The sequence below is a fragment of the Alligator sinensis genome, unplaced genomic scaffold (assembly GCF_000455745.1).
Source record: "Alligator sinensis unplaced genomic scaffold, ASM45574v1 scaffold919_1, whole genome shotgun sequence".
Classification (NCBI taxonomy): domain Eukaryota; kingdom Metazoa; phylum Chordata; order Crocodylia; family Alligatoridae; genus Alligator; species Alligator sinensis.
In genome coordinates, this window is record NW_005842191.1 from 521,527 (window position 1) to 545,460 (window position 23,934).

Consider the following 23,934-nt stretch of genomic DNA (forward strand, 5'->3'; position numbering starts at 1 on the left):
ACCTGGAAGGGTGTGGGAAGTGGGGTCCCACAGGGTTCGGTCCTTGGACCGATACTCTTTAATGTCTTCATCAGTGACTTGGACGAGGGAGTGAAATGTACTCTGTCCAAGTTTGCGGATGATACAAAACTGTGGGGAGAAGTGGACACGCCGGAGGGCAGGGAACAGCTGCAAGCAGATCTGGACAGGTTGGACAAGTGGGCAGAAAACAACAGAATGCAGTTCAACAAGGAGAAATGCAAAGTGCTGCACCTAGGGAGGAAAAATGTCCAGCACACCTACAGCCTAGGGAATGACCTGCTGGGTGGCACGGAAGTGGAAAGGGATCTTGGAGTCCTAGTGGACTCCAAGATGAACATGAGTCGGCAGTGTGACGAAGCCATCAAAAAAGCCAATGGCACTTTATCATGTATCAGCAGATGCATGACGAATAGGTCCAAGGAGGTGATACTTCCCCTCTATCGGGCGCTGGTCAGACCGCAGTTGGAGTACTGCGTGCAATTCTGGGCGCCGCACTTCAAGAGGGATGCGGATAACCTGGAGAGGGTTCAGAGAAGGGCCACTCGTATGGTTAAGGGCCTACAGACCAAGCCCTACGAGGAGAGACTAGAGAAACTGGATCTATTCAGCCTCTGCAAGAGAAGGTTGAGAGGCGACCTTGTGGCTGCCTATAAGTTCATCATGGGGGCACAGAAGGGAATTGGTGAGTATTTATTCACCAAGACGCCCCCGGGGGTTACAAGAAATAATGGCCACAAGCTAGCAGAGAGCAGATTTAGATTGGACATTAGGAAGAACTTCTTCACAGTTAGAGTGGCCAGGGTCTGGAACGGGCTCCCAAGGGAGGTGGTGCTCTCCCCTACCCTGGGGGTCTTCAAGAGGAGGTTAGATGAGTATCTAGTTGGGGTCATCTAGACCCAGGACTCTTTCCTGCTTATGCAGGGGGTCGGACTCTATGATCTATTGAGGTCCCTTCCGACCCTAACATTTATGAATCTATGGTAAGGAATTGCTTGTTTTATAATCTCCTGAGACAGGGAGACAGGAAGTCTGCTCTTGTTCTTATCTTCTTGTAAATGGTTTATTTATTCTTCTTATCTTCCTGTTCTCAAGGCTGCTTTTCTCAGTAGACTGGGTATGCTTGAAGCCATATTCATTCACTCACTCATGCATTCATCTAAAATTATTTTTTGATAATATTCTCAACAATAGGAAAAGGGCAAGAATCAGGGTCAGAGAGGGGCAGTGACTTGCCCAAAGTTATGCAGTGGGTCAGTGTCAGAACAGGGAATAGAACCAAGATCTCCCGTGCTAGCCTTATGCACTTATAATCCTACCACTAAGCTGAGAACTCTTGAGGAGAAGGTGATGTGACCAAAAAGATCTACTATGTTATTTGAATAGCTGGAGACATCTCAGGACTTCCTTATATCAATGGAATCCAGCACCCTAGACCAACCATTTGGGAAGCTGACGTGGCCTAAATATTAGGTTTCAAGTCCCTAGACCCACAGGGTGAGATGCAGAGAGTGTGGATCCCTCTCCCTGTTTGTCTCCAAGAGCAATTCTCTGCAGCTACTGCTCAAGCCCTTCAGGCAAACCTTAAACAGTGGAGGCCTCTGCACCATGCACTGCACTGTTGTTCCCATCTGCATTTGAGTCAGAATTTCCTTCTTCTCACTGTTGTGCTACGTATGCATAAATTTACCTGGTCATGGCCTTCAGCCCCAGGGGCAGCTGCAATTCAGTGAAGCTATGTGGATATTGTCTGCAGCATGTTCAGAGCTGAATAGGGCTGTGCATATTCTGAATCTGACATTCTCAGGGCTGCACTCGTGTTCTAGAGCAGACGTGACGAAGAAAGGGAAAGGTTCTAGAATGAATGTTTCTGAGGCCCCAATGGAAAGCCTTGACTTTTCAGTGCAGTCTTACAGTAGCCTCCCCAGCAATTATTAGGCTGAGATGACATATTTCTGATGACTCCTGTTCAACCTCTCCCATCTACCAACTAGTGCAGAGGGGAAATTCTATTGTTAAAAACTTACCTACAAGCCCTATCTTCATAAAGCACTCCCTACCCCACCACCGACATCCTACTGTTAACCTTGGTTACTAGGAGATCCATAAAGATCTCACAACACTTACTTACTATTGGATGTGGATGCAAGTTTGACTCATACTCCTTGGAGACAGTCTAGTCTGAATGGTGACCATGAGGCTGGTTGGAATGACCTTTCTTCTGTGGATGATAGACCTTCTCCATGCTTTTGCAATTATGGAGAAGGAAGACATATTCAAGAAAACACCCTGTCCAGCCTTCCTGATGTTCAACAATGCTGCCTATTTGACTGATATGAGTTTTGAGCTCCCTTGCAACTGCAAGCCAGAAGAGATCACCTCAGTTGTGTGGTACTTCCAGAACAGCCCAGGCAGCCGGGAGACCAAGGTTTTAACAGACTTTGATGGCACTATGGTTGTGGACTCAGGCCACATCCGGATGGGTAGTGACATGCTGAAACGTTTCAGCATTAGGATGTTTAGTCTCATTGTCTTTCGGGCCCAAGTGGAGGACTCGGGCCACTATCTCTGTGGCACAAAGCAAGGGGACTTTTTCTACGGCTATGACGTGGATGTGCAGCCATCCAAGTACATCACTGTGGCCTTCAAAGACATAGGCCAGCACCCACAAAAGGATCACATTGAAAAGCTGTTCAGTCTGTTCACCACCTTTTGGGACTGGACCAAATGTGACCGCTGCGGAGTACGAGGTGAGCAACGGAGAATTGGTCTCTGCTACGTGAACAGCACTTACCTCAACCCCAGGTACCGCACCACCTTGGCAGATGTGGTGTCCTGTGGTTCAAGATCTGTCCCCATGCGCTTCCACAGCACCATTCAGCTCAGGAAGCCTGAGGTCGTCATCCGAAGCTGCATGACACCTTGTCCAAAGAAAAAAGCCCCCAAGGAAGGAGTGCTTGCCATCGCCAACCTTATTGCAAAGCTGGGTGAAAAACCCTGGGTGCCCAAAGTTCCCATTCAGTTCCACAAGCAGCAGATAGGAAGCAGTCTGATTATCTCTTGCCCTGGGGCCAGGCCAGAGCATGCAGTGGCTTGGGACAAAGACTTAGCTCCACTATACCGTACCCACTTCCTCAAAGGAGTCAACAAGAGCATGCGGGTCTTCATTGACCATGGCAATCACCTGCACATTCAATTTGCCCAGCTGAATGACAGGGGCACTTATTACTGCTGGCGAGAGAGTCAAATGATTGCTGGTTTCCGGCTCTCTCTGGGGTTTCAAAGTCCGCGCAAACGGACGCTTAACGATCCTGAGACAAGATACGCCATCAAGGCCATCCTCACAAGTTATGTCTTTATCACCATAGTTTTCATTGGCATCCATCTCGGCCGCTGCTGCTTTTGTGTGTTCAGAGGCACTTTTGTGGGGTAGCCTTTTCAATAAGTGCTTGGCCACAGGCCAAGGGAATTATTTATCTCATCCACTTGTTACACTCATTTGGAACCTTTTCCCTTGGGCTGTTGTGAATTTTCCTAATGCCTGTTAGAAATAAGGACAAGTAAAAAGCTACCAGTACATGCTTGGTTGTTTCCTTTCATTGTGGAGCATGAAAAAGAGGGAGCTGAACTGGAAAGATAATTGCATTCAGAATATTACTGCCATAGCTCGTTGGGGACAGAGTCTGTGAATAAGGAGTCCTGGTCTAGGCCCTGCTTATACCCTGACTTTGGGCAAGACTTGCTGCTTATTCATTTTTCAAACAATACTTTACATTTACATTGTGTGTTCTGGTCAGGGGTCTTAAAGCACTTTTCCAGAATAGCTAAATATCATATTAGTAGGTTTCTTACAGCTGAACAAATAATCAGATTCCCCCCCTACCCCCCCGAATCTGCTTTACTGAAAAAACTGAGAAATATCAGTTTGGGATCAACTTGAAATTAAACTTTATTTTTCCCCTTTTAAGTTGTTTTTAATTAAAAAAATAAGAAACACATTTCAAAACAAAACCTGTCGTCCATTGTTTATTTTTTTTCATGAAGGTGTTTTTGCAGCTGAAACAAGTCACTGATATCAGCACAGGTTTCTCCAATATCAGCACAGGTTTGCAGTGAATCTTCTTTTTGGGGTGGGGTGGCATGGGGAGGGGGAGGTTTCAGCTGAAAATCCTAACCCAGCACTGATTCACATCTCTGTTTACAAGGTTTGGAAGCTGAGGCACATAGGGGCAGGCTTTGGAGGGCTTAGGAGTGAAAGTGCCTATTGGCTGTTCTGAAAGGCCATGCACTTAACCTTGGTGCATGCAGTAGAGCTGAGTTTCGCAGCTCCACAGAAAAAGGAGGAAAGACACTGGGCCTGTGGAAAGTCTGGCCTTAAGCAGCAGCTGATCAATTCAGCCTTTCTTTAGAACATCTGCTTGCAAGCTCCTTTTCCATGCTATGGGGTGGGGCTCACTGCTATTCAGTTGCCTCTGTTCATAAGATGCTACCATTGGCTGGTTCCCCCTGCCCCCCATTCATCCCCCAAGCTCCTAGGTACATTATAGAGACAATTTTTAACTCAGACCTCTCCCAGTAGCGGAATGGAACAAGGTGAAGTGCCTTGCCCTCTCCAAGCTCCTATGGTCTGGGTGGTTAGAAAACCCACTCTGCCTAGAGCCCCAGCCTGCTTCCTTCTTTTTCTGGAGTGTGCAGTGCATTCTGGGTCACCCTATCGAAGGAACTTTTTTAAAAATTAAAATATGTATCCCTATATATTTAGTTATACACATCCTCTATCATAGACTTCCATTGCACCCTTTTTTAAAACCACCAGTGGGTGCCTGTGTAGCAGTCCAGGGGCCTCCCAGGAGATTTCCTGGTGGCTCATGTGAAGAGGAGGCTTGGTGGAGCATAGAGCACTATTCTCTGTGTCAGCCTTCTAGGTGGCACCGTCATGAGGTTTAAAGGGCTGTGGTTAGCACACTGGTTAATGTCATCTGGCAGAGGCAGAGCAGTGCAACTTTCACCTGCTTTAGCACACACAAGGCCCAGGGGAGCTGAGGCAATGGCAAGTGGCCTTGTCTATACTTGTGTCCACTGGCACCTTCCCCATCCCCTTTAAACCCTGCCCCAGAGATCAGTCCCATCCCCCCTTCCTCTGTAAGGGCTGAGGCAGAGAGCACTGACAGCTACTATTGCAGAGGACCTGCAACCCTCCCAGAGCTAAAAACATGAGCTAAGAAGCTGAGGCTGCCACCTTGGGGCTGTGCAAGCCTCATAGCCTCTAGGGACCAGTTGCAGAGGGGTTCTGCCTGACACATGACGTTACATCTCTGTGTGGAGGGACCTGGTACCCCAGCACTGAAGCTCCACGGAAAAGAAGAAGTATGTGATGACCTTCAGGGTGGTCCTCTATCTCAGACTGCTTCCGGGCCCAGATGCTGAAAGGCGCAGCCTTTGGCACTGCAGTGCAGCCCCTGCAAAGGTAGGCTCTGGTAATGGAGTTCAGGGTATGAATAGCCAGCAGCACAATACACTGCCCTAGCTGTGATTGGGAAGCTGGGGCATTGGGAAGAGGAGGTTCACCCTGGGAATGGGGTGTAAGCCCTTTGTACTGTACCCTGAGGTGACTCAAGGGAAGGAGGAAGCAGTTGGTGGCCATGAGTTGTGTGGCACTCTAACTTGGATAGTTTTCAGGCTACTGTCCCTTGTAGGAGGTGATGGGGAGGAAGCAGGGGGAGAAACTGCAGAGGTCAGCTCCACACCTGGATTGTGAGCTATCAGCTGCCAGAAGGACTTCTGTTGTGGTTGAATCTTTCCATCTAGGCCATTGTCTAGAGTCTGAGATAGCACAATTCATCTGCCTGGGCATTGGGTGCCCTGGGTGCTGGCCCAGCTGCCACTGCAACCATGGGTAAATCCCCACATCTCTGGCATGTGTCTGACAGGTCTGTTCAGGCAGTTTGCTGCTCATGGCAGGGCTGTTGTGCTCTCACTCTTCCTCTGTGCAGTGATCTTCACACAGGGCTCTGATCCTGGCGGGGGGCCCTCAATGCTATTTTTGCACAACTACCTTTTAGTAACACAGCAGTGCTTGTTGGTTGGGATGGGAGCACTGCCTAGAGAGGATCACAGCAACATGGTGCAGGGGCCTTGCACTGGGTGATGCAAGAGCCCTTTGCCATCCCTGGTTCTTCACCAGCTGCTGGATTTGCAAGAGAGGATCCCCACCACCTAGGGAGACTGACCAGCCCAACCCTAGCCCTACCAGTCTCTGCCTATACCCTATTGCCAAAAGACTCATCAGCCTGAATCTTAACCATAACCTGGAGAGCCCCACTAGTCCCAGAACTAGTGGTAGGAGCTCTAGGAATCCCAATACTGACACTAGCCCTGTGTGGGCTCCTAGAACTGAAGTAACAGTGTGATTCTGGGGTGGAAATCAAAGGCATTTGCCTAGCTCAGGGGCCAGCCTGGAACAGCTGGGGGATGTCAAATGGGGCTGAGGGGCACTGGCAGGTGGAACCTGTCCAAGGGTTGCCCATGCAAGGGCCTTGTAGGCCAACTACCCCTTGTTTTTTGTGATCCCTGACAAAGGCTCTCCCCCAGATCCCAAGTGAGGTGCAGGTTGCAGTCATATGACCAGTGAGACCAGAGCGTTTGCTTTAGCTTTATTTCTTTTCTCACGCTTTGGCTGCTGACATTAATGTATTAATTCAGGAGTGACATGTGCTGCAAACACTCCAGCAGGAGACTGCTCAGTAGCAAATCTGCATCTTCCCGGAGACTAGGGAGAGCTTTGTGCAAACAAGGTGCACCACAGATGGCCACCAGGAAGCCCTCTCCTACCAATGCCGTCCCTTAACCTGGGCCCTAAGCAGACCCCAGGCATCAGGGAAACAGACAGGGCTGCCAAGCTCTGTAGCTCATTGCGTCTGGCCTCTCCCTCATCTTCCAACAATAGGATGAGAGTCATGATTCAAATGTACCATCCTGATGGCAAGGGCTCCAGACCAGGATGTCCCATCTAGGCACACAAGGAGCACCCCTCGGATTTCCCTTTTGGTGAACTCCAAAGGGACAAATTGCTTGGGATTCAAAGCATGGGCCTGGGAGCCAGAAGAGCTAGATTCTGTTACCACCTGCTGACATCTTGCTGAGTGCTGTTGGGCAATTCTGTGCCTCAGTTTCTCCCAAGATAAGGAGGGGATAAAAACACTCACCTGCCTGCCAAGGAGGCTGCAAGACCATAAAACACATGCAGGCTCCAGGATGAGTGAGCTACAGGTGCAGTGTGCATGGGCGTCACGCTACCTTGTTACTGACTGCTCAAAGAAAACCTTGAGACAAGCAGTCACTAGCTTCTGGCTCCTAAAGAAAACAGTGCTCAGGGCAGGGGCAGGGCTGGGATCCCCAGCAGCTTGGCAGACAGAAAAACCCAGAGCGGGCAGACACACTCCAACAGATGGAGCAAAGAGTGCCCCGTGCCGATTTGATAAGTTACAGCCAAGTCCGACTCCGAAGTACCCAGCACACTTGTGGAGCAAGGCTGGCCACCCTAGCCAAGGCTCTGGTCTAAGCCTGCATGCTCTAGCATGTGCTGCAGAGGCCCAGTAGCAATGGGCTCAGGCCAAATCTCCCTTGCATAATTCAACATAGACCATGAGCTTGCACTGAGCTTGCTCCTGCCAAGCTGCCAAGTGCACTGAAGTCACTGGGAACACAGGCAGCTCCATACTGCCCAGGATCAGGTTGCCCTCTCCCCCTGCTCATCCCTACCTGAGACTGTGGGACAGCATGGAGATGGGCACAATATCTGCACCTAGATGACGGGCCTAGGGTAGGTTCCAAGGGACATGGCTCCCCAGCTGGGACGGTAACACCTGTGTGCCAGGACACCAAGCCAGGGAACCATCCTCATGGCTCCTGTTCTGATAATGGAGGTCTCTTTCTTCCCAAGCATAGCTTGGTCTCAAGGAGGCCTCTTGTGCACCTGACTACATGATCAGGCTCCCAGACGGGGCTAGCCCCATCCTCCTCCACTCTTGGCCCTTCATTCCCTTTCTCTCCACCTTCTTCGTTTTCACTTGCGTTAGACACCATTCAGCTGAGGGAAAAAGCACTTGTTCCTGATCAGCTGACTACTTGGCTCTACAACCCTAAGAACCACAGCACATGCCTAGCATTACTACACTCTGTCCACCCAGCGCTGCCATCCAGCCACCTCCTGGGCAGAATGCAGCAGCCTGTGTAGCAGCACACACTACTGCCCTGAACTTCAGGGCAAGCAGAGACAAGCAGCTTTGCTCCAGTGCAAACCCCAGAGAGGGCTGCTTGGTGCAAGACCGGATTCTGCTGCCCGTACTCCTCTAGGATAGGCCTATTTTGCAGCACCTTTGATGGCGATGGGACCCTCTGGGTTCCAGGATCTCAGGTGCTCCTTGGATCTGCAGTTGGGTTCAGTGCAGAACCCAGAGTTTTCCCTCCCAGAGAGAATCAGCTAAAACTGTTCCTCCAAGGTGCCCAGAGGCTCCCCACCCCACCCTCAATATGAATGAGCTCAGCCACCCAGCACACTTGCACAGGAGGGAAATGTCACTGCAATGCAAGGAAGAAACTGAGGCACAGAGAATTAAGGACCCACTCTCATAGGGAGATTCCCACTGACTCCAGCAAGAGCAGGACCCAGATGTGGCCCATGGCTTGCAGCACAGCAGGGGGCAGAATACAGATCACCCAACTTGCAGCCTGGGCACTGAGCTGTGCTACTTTGAGGGCCCTGACAACAGGCGCTACTCAGTGCTACTTCGGTGAGGGGTACTGGGAGCCCTGACCACGAGACAGAGGAGATACTATGCACAACCCCTCTCTGTGGGGCCCTGCTGCTCACACTCATGCTCACATCCTCCTCTGGCAAACCCCCAGTGCATTACCCTGATATCCTTGCTGGGGCCTCATGATATCTTGACAGCAGCAGAAAGGTGCCTGTGAGACTCTGTTCTCCTCTCTCCCCAAGGGTAAATTGGATCTCCAAGGCACTTATGTCTGGCAGACCAACAAGATGGACACAGGCACGCAGATGAACCTCACTAGGGCTCCAGGGCCCCTGCTCTCTTGTTTCCAGACTCACCAGTTCCATTCTACTGGACAAGAGCATAGCTGAGGCTCCTGGGTGGACCAGAGCACTGAATATGGTACTGCTGCCTTTGCAAAGGGGGGTGTAACTTGGTGGGCTATTCCTATCCTGCCTCTTGTGCACTGGAGGGGAAAGGAGGGGACAGAGCCTGCTTCACAGGGCCAAACTGACCCTACTCCAAGGTGCCAGGAACAGAAGCCCTACACCTTTGGGCCATGGGGCACTGCAGGAAAGGCAGCAGCATCCCCCTCCAGTGAAGCCTTTCTGTCTGACCTCCAGAAGGCCAGACAGCAGTGGAGTAGGGATGGCTGGGGGTGTGTGCAAAGGTTGCAGACTGAGCTACAAGAGAGCTGCTCTCCCCAGCACCACCCTGCTTCTAGACCTCTGGGAGTCTCCCAGACAATCAGGAGGGCCAGATATTGGGTTATCCTCTCCTGCACAGGGCATATAGCCAAACTATCCGCCCTTTCAACCCCAGGGGCGGATTCTGCAGTCACCAGGCCACAGATTTTGGCCTTCCCCTCTGGGCAGGATTGGGGTGTTTGGTTGCTCTGCCTCCCCCTGTTCTCCCCTCCTCTCCCCTCCCCAGCAGCCTCCTGCAAAGCTACTGCAATAAGAGAACTATCGTATTAGTGGATTTAGGGCAAGGGAACATAGCATAGCCCTATGGCTAGGGGAGTGCTGGCCGGACCTACCCTACCTGGGGGGGACACAGCATCTTGTGGGCAGCTAGCTCCGATGGGGCAGGATAATAGAATGAAGCTGAGGGTGAGAACTGGGAGGGAAGGGGTTGATGGACATCACTTGTTCCCACACAGGCTGAAGCACTAGCCTGCCTGCACAGTGACCGTCAGCAGCAGGTCTAATTGGAGGGGTGGGAATTGGTTGCTGTAGCTCTGCCAGTTGGTGACACCTGCTCCTTCATGCGGTGGCCGAGCCAGCTGTGGGCTTCAGGGGTGGCTGGAGCAGCCATGCCCTTACATTGCCACACTGGAGGGATGGAGTGCCAGCTAGGGTCTACTGCTGCTAGGATCTACAGCTACAAGCTTCTGCTGTTAGCGTCACCCTCCAGCACCGCCTGTCTCACTCCTTGTGCTCTTGGGTGGACTCCTTGATCACCTGGAGGCAGACAGAGAAGAGAAGGACAGTTACCTCTTATGTCAGTCCCACTGCTGTCCTCCTCAGGGGGATAAGGCTCTCTTGGGGGTCAGAGCTAGCTGAGGATACCCATGCTCCCCTGGGAGGGACAGGTCCTTACCATAGGCACACTGCTGCCAGGGGTGGGGGATGGGGGTTAGCTCATGTGGGGTGAAGACTGGTACCCAGACAGGCTGGAGGAGCTCAGGCTTCCTCTGTCTGGCAACTCCCAAGCTCTAGCAGCCTTAATTTGTGCTCACGACTGCCCTGTGAAGCTAGCAGCAAGCAAAAGTTATTCGGCTACAGTGCTGCCCATCCATGCCTCTTTACATGCTCACTGTGTTCTAGCCTGGCCTGAAATAGTCCCTGAGCTTGAAAAATTCAGTACCAGGGTCCTCACCCCAGCCCCACAGTCCCCACAGGCCACTGGTGAGCTCAGGGTGGGAGCCTATCTGCCCTGCAGCACAGGGTGTCTGTGACACAAAGTGCAGTCCCAGTCTGCAGGACAGGAATCTTCCAGATCCAAGACACAACCACTGGAAGAAGCAGGGAGGATCTGGACAGCTCATGTCCCCAGAGCTGGACCAGTGTTGGCAAACAGCTGCTTTACTTCATTCCCCTGATGCAGGCTTTAGAAAGGTGTCATGAGAGAGTCCTGCAGAGTCATCAGCCCCACTTTGAAAGTCCCTGTCATATGCAGGGACCAGCGATCAGGCTGTCAGCAGTGGTCATGAGCATGGGGAAAGAATAGGGCAGCATGGTGTGTTGTGCTCAGCGCGGCAGAGGGCACTGTGTAGTCACTCAGCGGAGCTCCCACTGGGATTCTTTGTGTATGCATAATTAACAAAACCTCCTGACAGGTGCCTGCTTTCAGCGGGATGCTGTGAATCTCCCTCCCCCAGTGTGCAAGTGAGAGTGAGGGGCCAATAGCCAGGAATAGAGCTCACAGGTGCTGTGCAAGCATATCCCATGCTGCTCTGCCAAAACACCTCCCGCTGACTTGCCAGTTTGGGCCACAAAACACTTTGGTCCTGTCCTGCCCTTCCAGCCCTGGCTCTCCATCCCTCCAACTCTGCCCATGCACCCGCTGGGCATTGCCCATCTCCAGAGGCCGCCTCAAAGTGGGACCCAAAAGAGGGAACTCTTTACTCTTCCAAGATGCAGCGCTGGGAAGAAGATGGTTTATTGCCTTGATCAGCATGTGGGAACTAAAATCTCTGTGGGACTTTTCCCTGAACCTCCCAACTCTGTCTGTCTTTCCAGATTCAATACCATTATCACCTCTTCCTGTGTTCCCAGGCTGGTACATGAGCATATAGTCAGAGACCTGTCTTGTTGGGCTCACAATCCCAGCCCTACCCAGCTGCCACCTGCAGGTACCACTTGATGGTCAGGGCTGAGATGAGGCAGGTTCATCTACTGACAAGGCGGTGCCACCAAAGGCCCTTGGGGCAGGTGCAGTTATACACTCAGCATTGCACTGTCATGGGGATGGCTTGTCTTTTTCCTGGTGGGCAGGTGCTTTGCCAGTATGGCTGCATCCTCACTAAGAGTGCTTTGTTGCTGCAGTGCCCCAGTATTTCTGTCCCAGTAAAGGACTGCCACTATAGACATGGTCTGGACAGACAAGTTACATGGAGCGGGGAGACATTCACTCTGGTTTACAGATGGAAAACTCAAGGCCAAAGACAGGCACAAACAAGTTCACCGACTATCCCAGAACCCAGATCCCCTGATCCCTATGATAGGGCCATCACCACAACACAGAGCCAGCCAGGAGCCAGAATGTCTGCCCAGTGGGCAAACCGGATATTAAAAAAAGAAAAAAGAAAAAATGATTTCCAAATTGAAAGAAAAAGCAAAATTTCCCATGAAATGGGAATTCTCAGGCATCTAGAGTCAGACCCATAAAGGTGGGTAAGGTCACTGCTGTTGGATCATTTTGGTTTGGTAACACTGAAGCAGATTGTGTCACTGTTCTTGTCTGGATTCATTCTGTTTAAGTTTTTAGATTATATTAAAGAACTAACCATGGTACACAGAGTCAAAATGGAATGGGGAATTGGCATTATCTGGTTTTACTTCTTCCTGCTGGGAAGTTTCACTGGCACTGATATGTTCCATTGAAACTGCCTATTTTCTGTGCCCATTCCTCCAAAACATTCCTCATCCGCTGTTCTCCCACAAAGTTCTCCCTCCTCAATGCCTTCCCGGTGGGACACTGGCCTTTCTGGGCTCCCAGTGCACATGAGGGGCCAGTCCCAGAGCCAGCACAGCTGGCAAGTGGTGAGTTGTACCAGCAGAACCAAAAGTGGCTGCTCCTCTCTGTGGAGAATTTCCCCACCCCGAGGAATGCACAGCTGTATGTCACAGCAGAGGTGGCAGTCAGCTGCCTTCTCAGGACCTGTCTCAGTCAGACCTGTTACTTGGGAGAGGTGAACATTTCTAAGTCCCAACAGCAGTGGAGTGGAGTGGAGTGGAGTGCAGCAGAATCAGGGAGCTCCAGCAGGAAGGGAAGCAGATGGATGATGGCAGGGAGGTGAAGTCATCTCCTTACCTCTCCATCTCTGGTCTCCACAGTTTTGACCATGATGTTCCTCTTCAGTTGAGCCTCAGACATGGACTTGGTATCCAGGCTAGTCTCTGGGGGTTAGTACAGAGTTTAGTCATAGTTTGCCATGCAGAGCAGGCCAAACACCCCCTCTCAACCTCCACCATAAGCCAACTCCTGACCCAAGCACCAACTTTTGGCACATGGGAAAAAGCCAGGCTCCCCCAGAGCCTCTGTCTCCCTGACAGATGACAAAGAAATCTTGATGGTCTCCATCATAGTGCCCAGAGCTACAAATGCCACTAATTGTAATACATCAGTTATCCAGCTCCCCTCACACTCCCAGTCCGCTGTCTCCAGGCTGATGGTTAATGTCTGCTCACGCCAGTGCTGCACCTTCCTACTAGGATAAAGCTTCAGGGCCACTGGACTTCGTAGCAATATGGGAAGGTGCCACATCTCACCAGCCCACACACCCCCTTCTCCAAAGGAGACATACAGTGTCCTGACCTCGGATCTGCAGGTTGGAGAAAGTCTGCACGGGGATTGTGATCCTGTGGAGACAAAGTGGAGGAGCACAGGGTGTCAGATGGGTCTCAAGACAGGTTTTCATGACAGCAGCCCTTGCAGGGTGCCCCCCATGGAAATCCAAGGATTCAGGGAGGTCTGAGACAGCAGGGTGGCTGGAGATATGCTCCGATCCCATGTCTAACCCATGTGGGAGTCAGTGGGACTGCATGGGTGTAGCTGAGAGCAGATTTTGGCTCATTCAGTGCCTATTGCATGGATCAGTTGGCCTCAGTGGGTCCCAGGTGTCATGTTTGGCTCCAAATGTGGACTTTCCTCGAAGCTGACATGAATTTGGCCCCTGGTTTTGGGGGCAAAGCATCCCATGCCTGGCCCTCGTTGCTGCCATGAACTGCAGCACCTGTTAACTGACATGTTTTAGGGCTGGTCACAGTGTGGGGCAGGCAGAGGCTGGCTGGGTATCCAAAGAACAGGCTGAACATGGGCAGCAGATGAAACACCCCTTCTCCAAAAGGAAAGAATGAATATCCCTGCCCTACCCTGCCAATGTGGGAAACCTTGGCAAGACCTCCCCTACTGAGGGAAAATGGCACCTGTGGACACCCAGAGAAGGCTCTGGCATCCTAAGGGGTGGGAGGTGCTGGGAATAGGACTATCAGCACCATGAGGAGGCACAGCCCTTCCAGGCCATCATGCTCCTCTTTCCATCCATCTGGGGAGGCTCACCTGCTTTCCTCTCCCTCCAGGAGCTTGCGGTAGGTGGCAATCTCAATGTCCAAGGCCAGCTTGACATTGAGCAGGTCCTGGTACTCCTGGAGGTGCCGGGCCATCTCCTCCTTGAGGCTCTGGATGTCTTCCTCCAGCCGAATGACTGTGTCCTGGTAACTGGCTGTCTCAATGGCATAGCGGTCCTCCATCTCCCGCAGCTGCCTCTCCAGGGATTCGTTCTGAGAGGTGAGGGGGAAAGCAAGGAGATACTGACCCTGAGAGGTACCCCTTCACTCTCTAGAAATCATGGTGACATGGACCCAGCCCACTAAGGTTACAGGATCCCCAGGGATATTGTCAAACTGCAGTGCTGTTACTGAGAGGCTGGCTTAGGCCACTGGTCCATCTAGTCCAGTCTCACACCTTATGTCCATGCACTAATGCTGGAACCCTCCTACCTCAAACCTCCTGGAGTGGAGCCCTGGGCCTCTGGCTTGGCAGCCTCCCTCTCTGCACGTGACAGGGCCACAATGAAGCACAATGTTATTTGACTTCTGCTGGGTTCTCCCTCCCCTCTGGGCCTGCCTGGGATGGAGCCATCATAGCCCACAGAGGAAGAGAAGGTTAATGTGATTGGGATCACTTGAGACTAAAGAGAATTGATAACCATAACCCAGAGCTGGGTTATGTGACAGTTGTTGTTCAATATGGGGAGATGCTAATGGAAGGCACCTCCATTGCCAGCACAAGTAAATCTGCCTGAAGTCCCAACCAAAGGCTCAGAGCCCTATTTACTACTGCCTCTCCCTCCCCAACACCCTCACCTACCGACCCACGCAGGGACTCCAGGTCGCAGGTGAGGGCCTGGAGCTGGCGCCGGTACTCGTTTGCTTCTTGCTTGGCCAGGCGCAGCGCTTCAATGTTGCGAGCAGCAGCATCCGTCAGGTCTGCAAACTGGGGGAGAGGTGTTAGCACATATGGCACCAAAAGCTAGAGGACTACCTCCTGGGGAAGTGAGCATGTGAAGGGGCTTGGTGCTGTGGGAGCGAGGAGCAGGAGAGGAGCTGGGGAAGAGGAATGTTTGAACACCGACAGCCTGGAACCCTGCGTTCTAGTCCTAGCCCTGGGAAGGACATGCAAGATGGGGAGCCAGGACTCTGGGGCTCTATTCCCATCCTGCCTCCACCTATCTGGGGGAGCTTTTTCACTGCTGCTTCTCACCTTCCCTGCCTGTAAAAAGGGCACAGTAATCCTGGAGACAGGAGTGGCAGAGACAGCCATGGAACACTGCTGTGAGCTGGTGGAGACTTTCAAGACCCTGCTAGGAAAGGCCTGCTGCATAGCTAACACTGTCCAGCACTGTCAGTGTTCATTTCCTGTCCAGCCTGTCTGGTGACTTGTCTGGCAGCATGTGGCAAAGGTGGCACCAGCCTGGAGGCATCTGCAAAGCAGCACCTGCCAGGTGGACAGTGGTTGGCTGGTTGCAGAACGGGGAACAGATAGATGTCATCAGCATCCTATGCATACACAGTTCACCAATGCTTCCCGAGCAGCCCCTGAGATCAGATGGCCTTCACCTTGGGCAATGTTACCTTGGACTTGTACCACTCCTCTGTCTCGTGCATGTTGTTGGTGGCCATGGACTCGTACTGAATGCGAATCTCCCGCAGTGCAGCGGTCAGGTCCGGCTTTGTCATGTCCATCTCAATGTGCACCTGGTGCTGGGCCAGCTGCTCATGGAGCTCTCGCAGCTCCTGAAAAGATACAAGCAATGAACGTTGGAGGTGAGGAACAGGGCTTGGCCATACTAGTATGGCTGGCAGATGGGCAAAGAGACCTGCACTGAGATGCTCCTACATGGGGTGGGGGGATTGCTACTGCCTTAGTGGCCACAAGGTGGAAAGAGCTGCCTGTAGGGAAGAGGGTGCCAGTCACAGCTCTTCTGCAACATGCTCCATTGGTTACTGTAAGGCATGACACTGTTTCTGGGGCTTCTTCAGAAGACTATCCATTCAACCCTCCGTTTATGATGCTTGTATAAGACAACAGAAGTCAACAAGCAGTGCCTGGTTTTAAGATAAGCGTTGGTATTGCTCATTCTAAAAGGAAGGGATATATGTCATAGGGTCTCCTTGTATGAACATTTGCCTCCCTGCGGTCTGTTGGTGTGTAAGTAATATCGACGTAGGCTCTGTGACAACTGTTTGCTAATGCAAAATTTACATGTCACCTCTGGATCAAAGATTTTCTTCTACTTCTTACTCTCCCTGTCAGAATAAACAGGCCATGGTGGAACACAGCTGGCACAAAAGGAGCCAAGGGAGGGAGGGGGTGAAAGGCATGGGCAAATCTAGGATTTTGAAAATGGGGGTGCAGGTGATGTGGTGCATCATTGCATATACACAATACATTTTTCTCCAGTTAAAGAGAAACTAGAAGTCTTCCTAATATGGTAGGGAGCTAGCACTATATTATTCAGTTTAAGATCAAAGCAAAAACAAATATACCTATTGGAATGTGCACTAATGTAATAGATTATACATAAAGTTTAAATAACACAATGAACTATAGTCAAAATAGTCAAAAGACATTGCATCATTAGTCCTGTAGTCATTATAGTTAAATGTATGTCTCTTATTCAGATTCATAAAACAAAATCTAGCCTTCCTGAGTGTCTTAACAGCACCTGCAGTATTCCAATGTCAGTCATTTCTACACCAGAGTTAATTTTACCGCACCTGAGTTAGGTTTTCAGCTTGAGCTAAAAATGGTTGGCAGGGCTGTGAAAAAGATATTACCAGGAATGGCTAACAGATAGCAGAATTGCAGAAGAAAGGAAAGTTTGAATAGTGGAACATCAAGATCAGTAAAAAGGGGAGAGAGTTATTAACACCTGTGGAGTAGAAAGAGAGTAGCAGGAATCAGGGAGATGATAGTGAGTCATGAAGTCAACTGACTTTCTCAGCTCTGCCTGAATAGAAATGCTGCTGTCATTCCAAGGCAGTTGGTTTTAAAGTTGGGTGGAGTGAACCACACAACTGCACCCCACCCAAGATCTGCCCCTGGTGAGAGGCAAAGCTTCCAGAATACAAGGAAAGTGAAGAGCCCCTTCCCACCCCCCAGACCACTTGCAGTGAGCAAGGACAGATGTGTGTAGGCCCACTCTATGCCCAGGAGCTGTGCGGGCTGGGAAAGCAGATCTACCATGTTACCTCGTCATGGACTTTCCTCAGGAAGTTAATCTCCTCCTGCAGGGACTCAACTTTCCGCTCCAGGTCCAAGCGAGCTAATGCAGCATCATCAACATCCTGCCAGGGGAGAAGCAGGGGAGATGAAGGGAGAGACACCACCTGGTTCAACCAGCATCAAGCAAGGTCCAGTCTTTCTTTTGCACTTCTATATAGGCCACGTTAGTTCAGTTACATGTGACAGCAGAGGTCTTTACCCTGCTTACTTGGGTCTGGATCCACCAAGCTAGTCACCGATAAAAGTTAGCTCTTTGCCTCCTGGTCTGAATCTTACCTGTTTCAGAAACCTAGAGGAACAGTGGGCTGGCAGAGCATGCCCAGCTTCAGTGGCCTGGCATTACTGAACCCAGCTCCCACAGTACAGCTGCCTTCTCTGGAAGGGCATGAGGAGACAGCCAAAAGAGTTCCCGCTCTTCTGCAGGGCCAAATGTTGTGTCCCTGAAGTGCTGGACTGCATGTGGGGGGAGCTGCAGATGACCTTGTTCCTTCTAAGTCCAGTGACACAGATAGGACGTTAGCTGGCCAAGCCTGGCTGTGCTGTATGCCTGAATTTTCCTGCCTTCCCCTCTATTCTCATAGCACTAGAGGTCAGATGAAGAGGACATTCGTGGCCTCCCCTCTGTGGCTGGAACTGTTGACTGAGTGGGACAAAGTGGCACCTTGGCTCAGGAGCCCAAGTACATCGCTTCTGCTGTGCACACAACTTTGGAGGCTGCCCCCTCACTCCAAGGTGGTGTGATACTGCCTTTGAGGGACAAAGATGTTGGGTGGGGGGATTTCAGACCAAGTTAGTTGCCCTACTGGGAGGAAGGAGCTCAGCAGGTAGTCATACTTTTGGATGCTGGGCTTGCCTGTCCCTTGAACCTGCTTGTCATCTTGAGTCCCAGTCCTGACCTGACTCTGATTGCCACCCAGGCCCAGGCTTCTCCAGCCAAGACACTCTGGTCTCTAGGGTTAGGGGGTCTGATCCTGCAATGTGTGGGGCCCCACAGCACCCAGTTTTGGGCCTGTCTGGCAGGAGGCAATGCTCCCCTCACCTGTCTGTAGGAAGACAAATTGTTTTCAGCTTCCAGCCGCAGATTAATCTCATCCTGCAACCTTAAACAAGAAACAAACAGGGAAGTTGGCACAGTTTAAATCTAATTATTGGCTTTTCTGTTTCTTTCAAACAGCTAAATCCAAACAAACAAACCCTCAAGGTCAAAACAACCACGCAGCATACAGACCCCATATAATTCCCTTTCATTAATGCACGCGCACACACACATCTCTTTGCATACACAATCCTCCTCATCCTCCAACCCTCACATGCACCATCCTCCTCACCCACATACCCAGAATTTATCTCCATCTCACACAGACACGATTGCCCTCACCCAAGACTCCTAATACACACCTTCCTTCGCGTGGACACCCACAGACAATCACCATCAGGCGTACAATCTCCAAGCATCTTCCTGTCCTCAACCACATATACACACTATCTGCCCCCCACCTCCACAAAGCCTCATGATACACACCCCAGCCCCCTCCTCCATCAGTGCACTTGTTCCCATCCCAGGTGCAGCATTAGACACCAGCAGGCACATCTCCCTTACAGCATGCTAGCATTGTTCTGGGAAAGGCAAAAGTTGGCCCAGGGACCCAGAAGTGCCAAGTTTCATGGAAGCTATTCCCAATACTGCCTAGTCCCACACTACAGAGCAGCTACACAGCACCTCTCAGGTCAGGCCCAGGGGCAGAATCAGGTGCCAGGGCATCGTGGGTTGGGAAGGGCAGTGGGGTGATCCCTGCAGTGTGCCTAGAGTGAAAAGCAGGTTTCCTGAAAGATGTAGGCTCTTGCAGGGCCATGGGGGGACTCACATGCTGCTTCCCCTGGCAGCTGCCTGGCCTCCAGGATCTCGTACAAGCCAAAGATGGTCTGCAGAGAGCATCATTCCAGACTGCCAGCCATGAGGGCACAGAGGAGTATGCTGGCTAGAGCCCAAGAAGGCAATGACAAGGAAAGCCAAGGGGAGGGTGGTGGGGGCAGGAACCCGAAGAGCTGAGAAGGCCGATTGCTAGTGGATGCATGAGAATATCTGCTTCAAGGGTTTGGCTGTAGAGCCCAGTGTGTCCTGACTGTCAAGGTTCCTTCGGTCAAGGAGGGTGTCATGGTCAGCTGGAAGCAGCAGAACTCACCCAGGGAGGGGGCAGATGTCGGCAGAAGTCTGCACTGACATGGAGCTGGCTGGCTTGGGTTGCACATGCTGACAGGCTGTGGTGGGTACCAGCAGGAAGCACCTTTGTCTGTGTTGATTGCCTAGGCATCTAGGCTGGCTGCGGCTTGCAGGCCATGGGGTAGGGAGGTCAGGAGGCCAAGCATACAGGGGTTGTGTTTGCTGTGTGCATGCTGTGGGTGTGGAGTGTGCAGTGGGCTATGTTTTGGGAGGTGTTCTGTGGGGTGGAGCACACAGGGGTTGTGTTTGTTGTATGCATGGTGTGGGCATAGAGTAATCAGGCATAGTGGTTATTGTGCGTGGGCCCAGTGGGGCACAGTGCGTTGGCTTGTGTTTGTTGTGCATGTGTCCATGTGTCTGTGTGCACGTGCACTGTGGGGTGCAGTGTGCTGGGTGGTCTGTTGTGTGCGTGCACTGTAGGATGCAGCATGTTGCATCTGTGTTTGGCTGGGACATGGGTAGAGCTGCTGCTAACAGCCTTCAGTCAGCTACGATAGTCCTGAGTCCTTGCTCTAATGGAAACATGAACTAATTACAGCCCCTGGCATACGTTGCATTTAAGATGTGGTTGACCAGTTCATCATGTCTTAAGTTGTCACTCAGCCACACATTAATGCAATTAATAGTGTCATAAAACAAGGAATAAACCACAAAACTATTATAAAAAAATGCTGAATAACTTTGTGGCTGGTTCCTATCATGTCATCCAATTGAATGTGTGGCCTGGCTGAGCCTGGCTGGGTGTCTTGTTGGCTGATGGTGCTGCCAGCAGCATGGGAGCTCTATCAGCTGATCCAGGCTCCCAGCTGGGGGATGCACCCTGCAGTTGGGAGCCTGGATCAGCTGACAGGGCTCCTAGACATGATGCACCCCAGTGGCTGGGTGCCACATCAGCTGACGGCTCTCAGCCCTGGGAGTGCATCGTGTCCCCCAGTGGCTGGGAGTCCCTTCAATTGAGGGGTCTCCCAGACATGGGAGCTTGCTACTTGCCAGTGCAGGGGGAGCCCAGGATCACTCCTGTGCTGACAATAAGGTGCTCTGGGATCTGATGCAGAATCCCACAATCACACCTCCTGTCATGTGCATGGAAGCACAATTGTGGGGATCCTGCATCAGACCCCATTGCACCTTTACTTGCACGTCTTTCGGGGGCCTACGTTTCACAAGGCCTGTGGGTGAGCAAAGAGCCCTCCCTCAGACACAGTAGAGTTAACATCTTGCTCAAACGGGTGGAACGCAGGAGTCCTGACTCCCAAATCCTTGTACCCATGCTAATCTGGCATCCCAGTCTCAAAGCAGGGGACAGACTGGGAACCTGGTGCTAGAGCATACCTCTCCCAGCCTGGACTGGGACATGCTACTTTGGGTGTCTAGCTGTCTGCCCAAACTGTAAGAGCACACTTCCTCCAAAAACCACAGTGTGCTGGTGTATAGCCAGCACAACTGCGCAGCCAGCACAGGGACAAGCCCTTCTCTAATGAGGCTGGCAGCCCTTCCCCCTCCTCCTCCTGTCCTGCCCCCAGAGCTTCAGCAAAGCAGAGCTTTTGTTACATGTGCAGTGTGCAAGCAATTTGGCTCACAGACTGAAGTCTTTTCTCCTGAGCCTTGCTCCAGCATGCTGTTTGTCACAGAGGGCTGCAGTGAGGGAGGCAGGGAGAGCAGGTCCCTCCGCTAAATGCATTTACTGCTGCTCTGTGCTGGTTAAACCACTTGGGTACATGTGCCTTCTTGCCTGCCCACCAGGGCATACAGCAGCTCTGGGGGATCAGGCAAGAGTCGGCATGGGTACACTGGGCAGCTGGGTACCCAGCTCTCAGGCCAGGGTTTGAAAATGCAGGAGTACAAGCCCACACTTTCCTGCATAGTTACTTTTTTTCCCAGTACAATATGGGAGACTAGTGTGAGGTCTCCTGAAAATCTGGCCGTGGATAACACTTGGTTCCCCTTGCGCTCACAGCTCCCTCCCCCAGCTCCCCTTACAGGCAGTGAACATTAGGCAGAGAAGGGGAGAGCGAGCTGACTGAGGTCACCCAGCAGGCCAGCAGCAGTGTTGGGAACCCAGGAGTTCTGCCATCCATACCAGCAGATGAGTCCCTGGGTCCTACCACTGTCTGTCTATCCATCTGTCTTTACATCCTCCCCTCCCTCCACCCTCACAGAATCATATCAAAGAATCACGGAAAAGCAAGGCGGGCAGGGACCTCCGGAGATCACCCAGTCCAACCCCCTGCTTGAGGCAGAATCATCCCTATATCCAAACCATCCCAGCCAGGTATTTGTCTAACGTATTCCTAAGACCCCACAAACAACCTGCCACATAACTACAAGGGCAAGTGACTACTTCCTCTCTCCTGGCGTGACTTGTCTGACTCTATAGCTTCAGCTCTGTGCCATTCTTTCACTGCACTGACAACACTAGGGACATCAGCTGCTCCCCTGCTCTGTGACAGTGCCTTACTTTTGCCGGAGGATGCTGACGTCCTCCAGCAGGTTGTCCCTCTCGATCTCCAGCCTGGCCTTGGAGTTAGACAGCTGGTCCACTTGCCGCCGCAGCTCCCGTAGCTCCTCCTGGTAGATGTCGGCCAGCTTGGTGGGCTCCTTGTCTCTGATCTGGTTGAGTTCCACCACCAGGACCTTGTTCTGCTGCTCTAGGAAACGGACCTTCTCAATGTAGCTGGCAAAGCGGTCATTCAGCTCCATCATCTCCACCTTCTCATTGGTGCGTGTCTCCTTGAACTCAGCGTTGAGGGCGTCAGCCAGGGAAAAGTCCACCTTGTCCTGGCTGAAGCGGGGGCTGGTGCGGAAGCTCAGGCTGGAGGTCTTCATTTTGGTCACGGAGACCCGGGAGGTAGGGCTGGAGGACAGGAGCCTGCGGCCAGGAGATAACCTCAGGGACTGGTGGATGGTGGCTTGGGAGCCAAATCGCCTCCCATAAGAAGACATCCTCTGGCCCTCCATGCTCACACTCATGCTCCTGCTCCTTTGGGCCAGGCCTTGTCCTGCGGGCAGTGGCAAAACTCTGACAGGACGCTGGCTGCTCTGCAATGGGTTTTATGCAGAGGACTGGCCCTCCCCAGACAGGGTGTGTGTGTGAGAAGCTAAAGGAGGGGGGAGCCCAAAGGGGGTGGGTATTGTGTGCCTGGTCCTAGAAGCTGCCATGTACCGTGCCAACTGCCCAGTCCTTGGCAGAGGAACAAAGACCAACAAATGAAGCAGAAACCCTCAGTCATTGTGCTGGGCAAAGGAGAGTGAATACCAGCTGACATGCTACGTGGGGGACGCGTGGGCCACAGCTTCCAGGGCCCCTTGTCCCCCTGGTGGGTGGGCATCAGCATCCCACAAACTCGTGTCATGGCTGTGTGCTCCTGGGAGGTGGCTGTGGCAAAGGACACCCTGTTCTGTACATGCCCTTTTTCCCAGAGTCCTGGAGACTAGGACGAGCCAACATGTTCTGGAGTCTCAGAGACATGGTGGGGAGGGGCAAGCTTGTCAGAGTAAGTCTCCAGTTTGTTAGAGGGATGGAGCAGGGACTTCCCAGGGGAAGAAGAGTTCTGTTCAACCAAGCAGTGCATGAGGGGGTGTCCAAGGGGTGACTAGGTGTGTACACACGCATGTATGTGTGTGAATGTAAGTGTGTGTAGGCACACACACAGACACAAGGGGTCTTTCTTTGAGCTTATGTCACTTCTTATTTATGCACAAGGGAAAGAAATCTTCCTGCCTTTATGTATGTCCACTCTTTGGAAAAGTCTGGGCTCCAGTGTACACTCAGTTCTCTTCTGCACTGTACCCCTGGAAACATGGTCTCATAATATATTTAAAATACCACAGGCACCATTAACATATGCATTAAAGCATGCTGTTAGTACACTGAAAACCCAGCTGACCATTCTTCCTAACTTAGATGTGCTTTTGTACATACAAATTACAGCACTGGCATGTCTACAATTAGGCCCAGAGTGGGGAGAAGATAAGTTTGTATTGTTTTGCTCATTTTTTAAATCTTTGTATTACTCAAAAATATCAGCTGGCACTCCAGACACCTGGGTTCTCTTTCCTGCTCTGCCACTGCTCTGCTGGGTGACTGTGGTCAAGTCACTGCCTACCTCTGTGCCTCATTTTTCCTCCTCCCCTTTATCTGACTTGTATATAGGATCATAAGAAAGTAGGGCTGAAAAGGACTTCATGAGGTCATCTAGTCCAGTCGCCTTCTCAAGCCAGGATCATTGTGACTAAAACAGCCCAGCCAAGTAACCTGCTCTTGAAAACTTCCAGGGATGGAGAGTCCACAACTTCTCTAGGTAGCCTGTTCCAATGCTTGATCACCCTCAGAGTCAGAACACTTTTCCTAATCTCAAACCTAAATTTTATTTGCTGCAGTTTGAGGAATACGTACATGTTGATTGC

At 51.6% G+C, this 23,934-nt stretch overlaps 2 protein-coding genes across 2 annotated transcripts; one reads left to right on the plus strand and one right to left on the minus strand.

Annotated features, from left to right (window-relative positions):
* Positions 1-886: 886 nt before the first annotated feature.
* Positions 887-4,007, plus strand: FAM187A (family with sequence similarity 187 member A). Its single transcript, XM_006026401.3, has one exon. The coding sequence runs from the start codon at positions 2,204-2,206 to the stop codon at positions 3,449-3,451; it is 1,248 nt and encodes a 415-aa protein (XP_006026463.2). The 5' UTR covers positions 887-2,203; the 3' UTR covers positions 3,452-4,007.
* A 2,580-nt stretch (positions 4,008-6,587) lies between these two features.
* Positions 6,588-22,535, minus strand: GFAP (glial fibrillary acidic protein). Its single transcript, XM_006026370.2, has 9 exons — positions 21,986-22,535; positions 18,346-18,406; positions 17,273-17,368; positions 15,653-15,814; positions 14,889-15,014; positions 14,079-14,299; positions 13,335-13,378; positions 12,831-12,916; positions 6,588-10,255 (listed from the first exon to the last, which is right to left on the minus strand). The coding sequence occupies exons 1-9, from the start codon at positions 22,495-22,497 to the stop codon at positions 10,220-10,222; spliced, it is 1,344 nt and encodes a 447-aa protein (XP_006026432.1). The 5' UTR covers positions 22,498-22,535; the 3' UTR covers positions 6,588-10,219.
* Between the last annotated feature and the right edge of the window lie 1,399 nt (positions 22,536-23,934).

What these genes read in the sequence shown, in the direction of transcription:
- FAM187A (XM_006026401.3), top strand. Translation starts at nt 2,204, where the DNA reads ATGGTGACCATGAGGCTGGTTGGAATGACCTTTCTTCTGTGGATGATA.
- GFAP (XM_006026370.2), bottom strand. Translation starts at nt 22,497, where the DNA reads ATGAGTGTGAGCATGGAGGGCCAGAGGATGTCTTCTTATGGGAGGCGA. An exon ending in TGAGGAAAGTCCATGACGAG is followed by an intron (nt 15,815 to 17,272) that starts GTAACATGGTAG and finishes GTATCTTTTCAG; the next exon opens with GAGCTGCGAGAGCTCCATGA. An exon ending in TGGAGTCCCTGCGTGGGTCG is followed by an intron (nt 14,300 to 14,888) that starts GTAGGTGAGGGT and finishes CTCACCTCTCAG; the next exon opens with AACGAATCCCTGGAGAGGCA.